The sequence below is a fragment of the Nicotiana tabacum genome, chromosome 23, assembly GCF_000715075.1.
Source record: "Nicotiana tabacum cultivar K326 chromosome 23, ASM71507v2, whole genome shotgun sequence".
Lineage (NCBI taxonomy): Eukaryota > Viridiplantae > Streptophyta > Magnoliopsida > Solanales > Solanaceae > Nicotiana > Nicotiana tabacum.
In genome coordinates this window covers 55,476,522-55,489,481 of record NC_134102.1, presented here as the reverse complement: position 1 = coordinate 55,489,481, position 12,960 = coordinate 55,476,522, and the positions used below count along the sequence as shown (strand labels likewise).

Below are 12,960 nucleotides of genomic sequence, written 5' to 3'. Positions count from 1 at the left end.
TGATTCTGTGGTCCACTCTGCGGCCGCATAAGTAGTATGCGGACCACAAACCTATCGCAGACCGGTCCAGACCAGCCCGGTTCTTGGCATCATTTTCGCAGCCCATTTTGCGGGCCGCATATCTATTATGTGGTCCATTCTGCGATCGCAGATCTGAGTTCGGAGGGTCCATTTTCCTATTTTTATAACCCGACCCCATTTCGATAAATATCCTTTGGGGATCATTTTGAAGTGAATGTCTGGTAAATTTAGAGAGAGGTAAGAGTATTTTAGAGAGAGAAGGAGGAAACCTAGCATTCTAATCACCCATTCTTGCACCAATCTTTAAGAATCAAGGAAGCCAATCACTGGATTATCAGCTATCCAGGTAAGTCCTACCCCTAAGCTTTCATGTAAGAGGTTATGAGTTAAAGTGTATTTTGGGGGTTGGAAATAGGCCATGCATGTGACAATAGGTTGTACTATGTGGGATTAATGAACCATTTTGGTTAGTATCTAGTTGAAATTTGTTGAGGGAGGAAGAGATTACCATTGTAGAGCTTTATAGTCTATTTTGCATTTTAGGTGTTTGACAAAATTTCTAAGATAGTTACACCATGTGAACCCTTCTAATTATTATTCGATTTTTGCTATCTTCCTATAGATTGTTATTGCTAGAAGTGTTGGGACATTGTAGTTACTTAAGGAAAGCTCAAACAAGGTATGTTGGATAAACTACTCTCTTAGAATTGAATTCTATGATGTTCCCGTAAGTTTCAAGTATGGTTGGCTCAAGTTCCTTATTCCCATGTTCCGAGTTATTCCCAATAAATTTGATTGTCCCGAGTAAGCAAGTGTCGAGAATTATGTATTCAAAATGTGTTCTGAATGTTCCTATCATATTATGTTATCCTTCGGGAATATGTTCAAGAATGATATGTGTATTAAAATGTTATGGCTTGATCGTGTTTCAAATGGAAGTCCATTATGCTTAACTTGGAAAGAATAATCCATGCATCTAAAACTCCAATTACTTATATGTGTACCTAAAGTCTTGATTTGAAATGCCTTGTTGTTGACAATCTATAAGGATGCTTGAAAGTGAAAGATGTGGGTCGGAGATATAAAGTGTGGCCAACGTGCCAAGAATGAAAGTTATACTTGTGGTCAATTGTGCCGAGGAAATGAAATGATGTGAGAAAGATTATGAAATAAGCCTTGATTCAACTGTTCCAAAATGACTTCGAAAATAGAATTGTCTAAAAGCTTATGTCCTCAAGTCATGCCCCAATGTGGTTGCTTTAACTAATGCTATGCTTTGTAAGTATTTCCAATGTGTTTTAAGCATTTACATATTTATGAGTTAAAATTGTGCACTGCCCTTTTGGGAAAAGTATTTCAAAAATAAATGGTGTATTGCTCGTTTATGATTTTAACGTGTGTTTCTACTGCTGGTCAGTTCGGCCCATTCGTTGGGAAGAAACCTATTGTGTTTAAAGTTTCCATCACTAATGAACTGGAAGTTATGATTCCAGAATATTTGATATGTTGATGTTTGTGATGATGATCCTTGAAAGTAAGGAATTGGAAGTGTGGAATATGAGATACGACCACCGTGCCATGAATGAAAAATCATAAGTATGGCGAAGAGGGCCAATGAAATATTAATGATGTTATGAATGGTTGAAGTTACTAACGAGGGTATATATAGTGTGAAAGGTAATGACGTGAATATTAAAAATATATTTGTACTTTTGTTTCCCTTGTGTGGAAAACAAAAAAATATTTTTGGGAGTATCATTAGCAAACCGAGGAAAGGTGAATCATAAGGCCCACACCCGAAACTACACGTGCCGGTGTAGGGGTGGATTGTGATTATTCCCCTTATTTGGGATGTGATTGTAATATTGATGTGATTGTGATTATTTCCCTTAAATGGGATGAGATTGATATTAGTTCTGAATTAGAAAGTCAACCCACACGGCATATAAACCAAAATCGACAATTCACACAAGTCATAATACATCATATGAAAGCTAATCAAGACTTCAAACATCTGAACAGAATGCAAATGCTCAAAACGTCCAATCGGGTCGTTACATACCGCTTATTTGACAAACCTGTTTCTGACCTCTGCTATCGGTCGTTTGTTCTTCCTTACCGGAGGGAAGTTAGGGTCCAAACTTAGCTTGAGGACAGCCACTTCCAGTGGAATACCTGTTATATCTGACCGAGACCATGCAAAACAATCGATGTTAGGTTTAAAAAAATCAATAATTTTACATCTTAATTCGTGGCTCAACCACGTTCCCGAGTAGAAATTCATTTCTAAGAACTCTGTGAATAAAGCAACTTGTTCGAGCTACTATGCGATCGATTTGGTTACATCTATTTCCTCTGGTACCTGAAAAGACCCCGGTACCTGATAGAAATCTGATGACTCCTCATCTCCATTAGCTTCAATCGGGATAGAAGAGGGCATTGGCTCTTGTAGTTTCTATCTTCAATCTTATGACCCCTTTCGGTGTGGGAAACATCAGCAATTGATGATAAGTCGACGGCACAACTTTCATTTCATGAATCCATGGCCTTCCAAGGACCACGTTGTATCCCATGTCGCCATCTACCACTTCAAACAAAGTTGTCTTCTTTACGCCTTCAGCATGTATGGGCAGTAAAATTTCTCCCCTAGTCATTACACTTGTTAGATTGAACTTGGCCAGAAGCATTATTGCAGGAACTATGTTTTTGGTTAACTTTGATTGTTCCAAATATCTCCATTGAATGTTATTGGCTGAACTACCTGGATCAACCAACACACGTTTAATTTTTAAACCTAATACATTAAGCGATATTACCAGAGCATCGTTGTGTGGTAGAAGAAGGCCATTAGCATTCTCTTTCGTGAAGGTGATTTCATCATCTTCTGAAGCTTCTCGGATCCTCCTACCATGAGTTACTGATATCTTTGTTTTCTTTACTGCTGAAAATGTCACCCCATTTACTTTGTCACCACCAAAGATCATGTTTATCGTCAAACGAGGTGACCCTGTAACTGGTTTGGCTAGCTCCCTAACGTCTCGATTTTTTCCATAATTACTTTTGGCCCGATCACTTAGAAATTCTCTAAGGTGACCATTCTTCAATAACACTGCAACCTCTTCATGAAGGTGTCGGAAGTCTATAATCATGTGACCATGCGTTACATGAAACTCAAACCATATATTAGATCCCTTTGATAAGGATCCGATCGAATTTGTTTCGAAATCTAGCATCCTTAATGTTTCTCATAGCCGACACCAATTCTACTAAGCTGATGTTACAGTTGCAGTCAGATAAATGGGGGTATTCATTCTCCTACAAAGCTCTACTACTCCGACCATGATCCGCCCTTCTATCGGAATCAAACCTATCCGCTGACTGAAATCCTTTATTTCCTCGCCCATCAACCCTTTTGTAAGGCTGAAAGCAACTCTTGTCAGACCTCTGATCTGCAAAGAAATTTGTTTTGAACTTTTCTTGATTCCGATCACGATTACGTCCTTTGGAAGACACCTAATAGCTAAGTTGATCTTCTTCTATTCTAATTTTCTATTCATAGCAATTGTGATCATCTACCAATGTGGTTGCCTGAAATTCTAGCAGACATCCCTTCAGTTTCCTAGAGGCATCAGAGCTTAGTGGATTGAGACCTTTGGTGAATGCTTCAGCTGCCCACTCATCTGGTACTTCCGGCAACAACATCATCTCCTTTTGAAATCGGATCACGAACTCTTGCAATAGTTAAGATTCTCCTTGAGCGATTTTGAATATATCTGCCTCTCTATCTTGGAATTTTCTTGACCGAGCATGATCTTTAATAAAACAATCTTCAAGTATTTCAAAAGAATCAATGGAATGCTCAAGTAAAAGAGAATATCGAGTTAAAGCACCCTTCGTTAGGATTTCGCCAAATTTCTTCAACAAGATAGATTCGATCTCGTGAGGGGCGTTGTGATATGCTCTTGTGGATCCGAAGTCCCATCATACTTTGGTATATCTGGCATCTTGAATATTTTCGAAATCTATTCTGGGGCCGCACTTAATATGAACGGCAACTGCGTATAATTCTTTGAATCTAGTCCCTTCGACACCGGTGGTGTTCCCTAGATCTGATCCATTGGAGTATGGAATTCTTTATCATTTTGGTCCATTCGTTCATTCATTTACCTCGTGAATCTCATTAGCTTGGTTTTGAAAAGATCATTAGCATTTTTGTCCTTCTCGGATCCACTACCTGCACCACCTGCTTCATTTTCATTAAAACTGAATTCCTCCCTCGGAGTGACGTTACCGATTTTTTGCACTGTTTCATTTCCAGGCATGCTGGGAGGAACTCGTATTGCCCCCTTAGGGTTATTGGAAGCAACTGAAAGTGCCTGCTTCAACTTGGTCATTACCTGGTCTTGTCTTGAGAGATGCTTCATAATTTCCCTTTATTTCTTCCTCAAAATTTTGACCATTTCAACAATATGTTCATCATGCGCAACATCATGATTTGGACATCTTACATGCCGAGGATTTTGTTCGTCATGAACCGGAGTTGTTTCATCTCCTTCGTTGCGAGTTTCACTAGTTGAATCATCATGCTGGAACACATCCACATGTTCATTGTGTGTTCCAGCATTGTAAGAACTGTTCACATCGTTAGCCACCATATTTAAGTTTTCTTTTACTAAAGAACTGTAACGACCCGACTGGTCATTTTGAGAGTTATAGCCCCGTTCCCCCATTTACTGCTCATTTTTTGCTTTATAACTACTAGGTGACTTGCCGGGGAAGTTGGTTCGGGTCCGGAGAGGTTTCAGAATAAATTGAGACACTTAGTCTCAAGGTTGGAAGCTTAAAGAGAAAAGGATGACTGGATGTTGACTTATGTGTAATCGACTCCGAAATGGAGTTTTTATGGTTCATTTAGCTCTGTTGGATGATTTTGGACTTAGGAGCATGTCTGGATTGTGATTTGGAGGTCTATAGTTGAATAAGGCTTGAAATGGCGAAAGTTGGAAATTTAGAAGTTTGAACGAGAGTGGACTTTATTGTGACCGGGCTCAGATTGGGGTTTTGGGAGATGGCGTAGGTCTGTGGTGTCATATGTGACTTGTGTCCAACATTTGAGGTCAATCAGACGTGATTTGATAGGTTTCGGCGTCATTTGTAGAAGTTGGAAGTCCTTAGTTTTTATTAGGCCTGAATTGGGGTGCGATTCATGTTTTTTGATGTGATTTGAGGGCTCGACTAAGTTTGTATCGTATTTTAGGACTTGTTGGTGTGTTTGGTTGGGGTCCTGGGGGCCTCGGGTTGATTTCAGATGGTTAACGGATCAAAATCGAGACTTAGTGCATTGCTGAAGGTGGGAGTCTGCTGGTGTAATCGCACCTGCAGATTTTGATCGCAGGTGCGAGCTCGTAGAAGCGAGTATGGCAGCGCAGAAGCGGAAAGGGCATAGTGGGGTAATGTTCGCAGGTGCGAGGAAAATGTAGCACCTATGTGATCGCAGATGTGGATGAGGGGTCGTAGAAGCGTAAGTGTCCACAAAAGCGGACTACTTCTCGCAGAAGCGGAAGCGCGATCGCAAAAGCGGAGGAGGTGGAGCCTTGGCAGACCATAGAAGCGAGAGATTTCTTGCACCCGTGAGACCGCAGGTGCGACTAAATGAGCCGCAGGTGCGAAAGCACTAGGCAATGTTTAAATTCGAGGGTTTCTGAGATTTTCTTCATTTTGGACATTTCAAGCTCGGGATTAGGCAATTTTTGAGATGGATTTCGAAGGGATTCTTGAGGTAAGTCACTTATGATCATTTTTAGTCAATAATGTTGAATAATCATTAAGTATTCCGACTAGATTACGTGTTTTTGAGGCGTACTTCGAGAATTTGGGCCTAGGAATTTCAAAATAAGAATTTAGGTTTTGGAGGTCGAGTTGATATCGGAATTTGGTAAATTTGGTATGGTTGGACTCGTGGTCGAATGTGCATTCATATTTTGTAACTTTTGTCAGGTTCTGAGATATGTGCCCACTATTGAGTTTTGGGTTGATTTTCGGATTTAATTGGGAAATTTAGTATTTTTATATGGAATTGATTCCTATAGTTTTTGTTGACTGTATCGAATTAATTATGACTAGATTCAAGGCGTTAGCAGGTCAATTCGGGAGGCAAGGCCTCACTGGAGTAGAGAATTTACACGGTTTGAGGTAAGTAACACTTCTAAACTTGGTCCCGAGGGTTTAAACCCCTGAATTACGTGTTATATGATTGGTGTGGGGGTGACGCACATGCTAGGTAACGGGCAAGTGGGCGTGCACCATTGCAATTGTGACTTAATTGTTCCCGTGGAGTTGCATAATCAAATAACCATGTCAATACCCACATACCCTCCACATGTTAGAGAAATTGAGCTGAGACTCATGTTAAAATCATACCTAGGCCAGGTTCCGATAATATTTGGGACCCATGGAGGTCGTGTTGCTGTTGAATTATTTGTTTAAATTACAATTATGTACTAAGTCAAATCCATCATTGCATAATATATCTCAGTCTCTATTGTCATTCATTGATACATTATATTCTCATGTCGGGCTAGTTTTTATGAGTTTTTGAGGCCGAGAGACTGGAGAGGTTAATGACTGAATGACATCGAGGGCCTTATTTTGAGTGATATTTATAGGATCGGGCTGCACGCCACAGTATGTTGATTTGATTTATGCCTGGATTTGGCTCATTATAGCACTTGGGCTGAAGGAACCCCTCCGGAGTCTGCACACCCACAATGAGCGCAGTTGATATTATATTGAGGGATGGATCTTCCCTGGACATGGATCTTGCCTAATTATTTATATTGTGAGATGGATCTTCCGTAGGTTGTATTGGCTATATACACTACTGAGTGATTGAGTATTCAGATAGTGTGAGTTCACGAGACTTCCATTGTAGTGCATCCCATACAGCATGTACATTGGCATGTAGATATAGATATGTCACATTCCTCATATCATTATGAGTTGATTTGTTTTTCTTGTATTGAGTTATCTGTTGAACTTGAAAGCATGCCTACATTTTTGTATTGTTAATTCATTATCAAACTGTACCTGCTGAGCTCGTCACTACTTCCAGTCCAATAGTTAGTCTTCTTACTTACTGAGTTGGTTGTACTCACACTACACCCTGCAACTCATGTGCAAATTCAGGCATTTCCGAGCACGGCGGTCGTCGATTGCGGAGTCCGGTCATTTAGAGATCATCGAGGTAGCTGTTGGGCATTCGCTGACTTTGACTCTCCTCCCTTATCTTTCATGTTATTTATTTTAGTTTTTATTTCTTGACGGTGTACCAGACTATATCTTTATGTAGATGCTCAGCAGATAGAGATGGTCCGTAGTCAGGAGCGTGAGGAGAGGGAGGCCAAGAGACCTCGAGGTTCGGGTGGTCCCAGTGGTGTTCATTATGGGGGACAGTCTTACCACAGCAAAAGGGTTGTCCTTATAGGCTCACTTAGATGGCTCGTCCAGTTTACCGTGGTGCATCATCTAGCCATGGTTCATACAGTGCCCATTTGGGCCAGTCATCTCTCAGTGCTCTTCAAGCTTATAGTTCATCTCGTGCACCATCAGTTCAGAGTTCATCTGTACCAGGTTCTTCTGATAGTTATTCTTGTTCCCGTGTCCGCCTCAGTACTTGCCACCATTTTCTGAGAGGGGACGTTTCGAGTGTGGAGAGTTGGGTCATGTGAAGAGGTTTTGTCCTCGCCTTACGGGAGGTCCAGTTCAGCAGAGGAGTCAGGCCACGATTTCAGCACCAGTTAGTTCACCACCCGCCCAGCTGGCTCGGGGTGGGGCTGAGGAAGCTAGGGGTCGCCCAAGAGGGAGAGGCCGATCAGGTGGCAGTCAGGCCCGATTGTATGATATTCCTATAAGGCCAGATGTTGTTGCTTCAGACGCAGTGATCATAGGTATTGTCTCAGCATGCCATAGGGATGCTTCTGTATTATTTGACCCTGGGTCCACTTTTTCGTATGTATCATCGTATTTTTCTCGTTATCTGGATATGCCCTGTGAGTCCTTAGTTTTATCTATGTAAGGCCCTGTACAATTTTACCTAAAACCCAGGGTTTCATGGTCCCGAACAGCGCGTTGGGGAGTTGAAGAAAATTTTTGGAAGTGCAGGGCATTTCTATGGTCCATTCTGCGGTTGCAGAACTGATCTGAGGACCGTCGATCTGCCGCAGATTATGCAACCGCATAACCCATCGCAGACCCAACATGAAATTTTCCCGAGGAGAGTTCTGTGGCGCATTATGTGACCGCAAAATTAGTCTGCGGACCGCAGACCGGTCGCACAATGAGGCAGACTTGCCCAGTTCCTTGTTACATCGCGTATTTTCGTATGTTAAAGTTTCGTCGTAAGTTAATCGACGTAAAGTTCGGGAATGAGATTAGTTTTAGATTATAAGCATTATGCTATTTAAACAAATGATCAGTAAATTCGTGAAGGTGAGAGGTAAGAAAAATCGAAGAAAATGGATTTCATCAAAGTTTGACATTTTGGGATAAAATACGGCCCGATCTAAAATACCCGGTATTTATGGACTAGTACCATACAAGGTACCACATGACCATGATAGTAAGGTATATAAAGTGTGTTAAAAGTGAGTAGTATTTTAAGTAATTTGAGATAATTCTTAATTATGCGAGTAATTGGTTAATTACCGAGTAACGGGATATTACCTAATTACTTAATAAGTGGATAAAGGTTAACATTTCCCACCCCACCCCCACGTGGCAGCAAGCCCCTCATTAAGAAAATGACTCTTAGTCATTTCTTATTAGGTGGCATCCTAATACATTAATTACAAGACACCTCAAACATTAAGACTTTCAAAACAAACAATACTACAATTTAGACATGAGCTTTGCACATTAGTAACGTGAATCCTTACAAATTCCTACAAAAGAATACTACAATCAGATTCTAACCTCATTCCTAATATTTTCAATACCAAGACATTACAATCAGAAGAGAGACACGTTGGCAATTCTTCTTGAAACCAAATGATTCCAACAAGATTGAGCAACATAAACTTTTGCGGTTCTAAAGGAGTACGGTGCAACCTTTTCCAAGAACATCATACTGATTTTTTCCCTAGGTATGTTAAGGCTAAGCTTTTCCTTCATTTTGGTATGATCTTGTAATTACATATGTTTGATAACGAGGCATAAAGAGAAGTTCATACTCCCGAATTTACGTATATTTTCCTAGTCTTGTAAGTTATAGTATTCTCCTTATCGGGACTTCATATTCAATTGAGCATTTCTTTTTTTCAATCAAGAGAGAGCAGCAAGCCTATATATACAGTATTACAGAATTTTCATTACCATCGAGCTATAATCGATGGGCAGGCCCCTATTGGACAACCTCTAATCGGATGGTAAGTTATATACCGAGACTACTGTGGCCGAGCACCTATGAGCGAGCCCAGTTAGCCGAGATACAGAGCCTAGTATGGCCGAGCGCCTATGAGCAAGCCTACTACGGCAGAGCTATTATATATATATATATATATATATATATATATATATATATATATACCGAGCCTTATAGGGCCGGACAACTATTTTACTTACTATTTTGAGAGTTTTGAGTCAGTATCAGTAGGTAAGCATATCTTCAGATTATCTTTGACTCCTAGTTACTTTCAGTTATTATATTATCAGTTCAGTTTCAGCTTTCAGTATATTGCCTTACATACTCGGTACATTAGTTGTACTGACGTCCCTTTTGCCTGGGGACGCTGCGTTTTATGCCCGCAGGTTTTGATAGACAAGTTGAGAGTCCTCCAAGTAGGCGATCAGCTCAGCGGAAGATGTTGGTGCACTCCATTTGCTCCGGAGTTGCTTGTTTTGTCAGTATGATTTAGATGTGTATTGTTTGGTATGATGGGGATCTGCCCCTACCTTTATGACAATTATGTATTCTTAGAGGCTTGTAGACAAATGTCATGTACGTAAAATATTGTATGGCCTTGTCATCATATGTTCAGTATATGAATGGTTATTTTGGTCTTATAGGCCCATATGTCTTATGTATTAGTTGGTGTCACATGTTGTATTCTACCTAGCTCACGGCAGCCTCTCCGGCTCAGTTATCTATGATAGTGTGATACGAAAAGATACGTTATGTTGGTACTCGGTTGAGTAAGGTACCGGGCTCCCATCGCGGCCCATCGATTTGGGTCGTGACAAAAATGGTATCAGAGCAGTTCTGTCCTAGGGAGTCTACAAGCCGTGTCTAGTAGAGTCTTGTTTATGGGTTTGTCGTGCACCACACTTATAAGCAGGAGGCTACAGGGCATTTAGGACTGTCACTCTTTGTTCTTACTCTAGATCTTGTGGTAGAGCTCATTTATAAGAATTCAAACTTCTAGCTTTTAATTTATCCGTAATATGACGATACCTCCAGTTGGTAAGAGATTGAATGCGGATATGGAAGAGTTGAGTAAGATGAACTCGATTTTTCATGATGCTTATGATGAGGAAATGTAAGGTCTTTAGTAGATTATGTGTGTACTAAGACGTGTAAGCCTCTTGATAAGGAGCCTTAAGGCAAGGATATCTATCCACCCATATGGTAAAAGGCAATCAGAGATTCAGAAGATAGTACAAGTCTCAATAAGTAAAAGAAGCAAGGTGAAGAAGGGTACGAGGTGCCCAGTTAATGAAGACTATCATTATTTACCATTCAGGATGGGAGATATAAGCATTTTGAGTTACCTTCAACGGTAGCAGAGGTATGTACAAATGGCCACACCCATCTCATTTATGTCCTATGGAAGTTAACAAAAGTACTATAACAGAAGGACGAATATCAGGATCTGGCTGGGGTTAGAGTGACCCAAAATGGGGGATGGAATGTTTGCGTTAGTTGACATTTCCGAAGGATAGGGCAAATATGCTAATAGATCTCCTTGTAAGGCACCCAGATGGTGCACTCTAAAATAGTACGGTTAGATATGAGTATTACAAAGATAGGAACTGGAAGCCTTGAAAGGGATAAATATTATCTTAGTATGGCTCCTGTCCCTAGTAGAGAGAGAATGTTAAGTGTTACATAGTTTATAATCGAGGGAAGGAAAATATGAGAGGTGTCAGGCCTGGAGACAACAAAAGAGTATAGGCCATAAGGTTGTATCCTCATTTCGAGAAATAAGTTCGTGACTCCAACGTGGTTGTCAGGAGGAAACGTTAGACCGCAAAGTAATAGAAATCCGTATGGGCTGGCGAACAAGATAAACTAAACATGGATTAGGGACCGAGTGATTTGATTAGGGTCAACATCATGAAAATTTCGGATTTCATTCCAGCAATAATAGAATAGACAACAGAAAAAGATTCAGAGAATGGTCATTCAGGAAGACACTTCCCTAAAGCGCAATGTGAGCAAAGTTAAGCTTAAGGGACTGTATGTGCCAGTTATACTAAGTGTCACCCTCACGAGTAAGGGAAGTTGCTATCCTTGGTACAGAACGATCACCGCAAAGGGAGTAAGGGCCATCAATGATGTCAGAAGACGCCAAAGATAAAAAGGTAAAACATCTATAGGTAGATCGTCGTAGCGCTAAATATTAGTACTCCTCTAAAGGGGGGAATATTGAGTGATGTGGCATTAAGTCAGAATTAAGTGGTTATAGTAATTATGGAATGGTAAAGGAAGAATGCGATAAAATGAAAAAGGGATGAGATTGCACTTATCCAAAGCCTACAGATATGCTACGATTCCGGAACATTATGCAAACACGGCGTCAAGGAGAGGAAGTGAGGGTTCCTTCCCGAGATGTTATTGATGAATAAGGAGCCGGTGCGATAGGTAAGTTAAGACAAAGGAAATAACCCAAGAAATACTACACGGAATATTGATATGAGAAATGTCCAACGACTAGTTAGTAGTTGATTCAGGAAGAGCCTAGGTATGGCTAGACAAGGGGTTACAGACAAATCAACATATCGTGCAAGATAAACGTAGTGAACCCCAACATGGGAAATTCAGTTTCGCAGAAATGACATCGTGATCCTTGAGAAATATTCAGATAGGAGTTGGGGTAGTTAAAGGCACCGTACGAGTGTTACAGAAATAAAAGAGTCTCACTGGGAAGACAGTCAAAACTTTAGTTTAGAAGTAACCGTACGAGCACATAAGTGTGAAGGTAAGTAACCTCGGATAATTATAGGTGAGGAAGGACATCAAAAAAAATTTTGCCGAGTATACGATATAATAAGCTCGCAGCTTTACAAGAGTCAGAGGATCCTCCCTAAGTACGACAACAAAAGACTAGCTGAGAAAATAAGGAAGAAGGCTTCAACCTAAGCATAGTAACTTGAAGAAGAAATGGTCTTGTAATAGCAGTCTCACTACAACAGTGTATGCACTCCATATGAAAGTGGCACCTATCGGAGCTAATGAGCGGGAAATGAAACCAAAAGTAATATTCGAGACCATGTGAGTTGCACAAAAATTCTAGCATGTGTGGGAACTAAGATAAGCTAAGTATACACGCAACAAAGGGGCAGAAAGACCAGGAAAAGTAATAGCTTACGTTTAAAGAAAGCTCAGAAGGAACAAAAGAGATTATGCACTTAAGACTTCAGAGTGATATCCATGCAGCATATTGTTGACATTCATAAAGCCGTAGAAGACTTCGGTATAAGTTAAAAGAAAGAATTGAGCCTAGGGCATAGACAAAGGATTGAATTTTCAGAAGATTGTATGATAGATATTCCATAGCGCCGATGAAAGGCTAAAGTAATAACTAATACCAGGAGTCATAAATCGGAAGATAGCTTAAGCCTACATAAAGGCTGATCAGAAGGAAGAAGAAACTAAAGAGTTGCATCAACCAAGTAAATCAGGAGTCTGATTGAGAACATTGCAGAATCACTCTTAATATTAGA

The 12,960-nt window shown here is 40.4% G+C and overlaps 1 protein-coding gene across 1 annotated transcript; it reads right to left on the bottom strand.

Annotated features, from left to right (window-relative positions):
- Positions 1-2,438: 2,438 nt before the first annotated feature.
- LOC142177176 (uncharacterized) lies at positions 2,439-4,415 on the bottom strand. Its single transcript, XM_075245643.1, has 2 exons — positions 4,256-4,415; positions 2,439-3,160 (listed from the first exon to the last, which is right to left on the bottom strand). The coding sequence occupies exons 1-2, from the start codon at positions 4,413-4,415 to the stop codon at positions 2,439-2,441; spliced, it is 882 nt and encodes a 293-aa protein (XP_075101744.1).
- Positions 4,416-12,960: the final 8,545 nt, after the last annotated feature.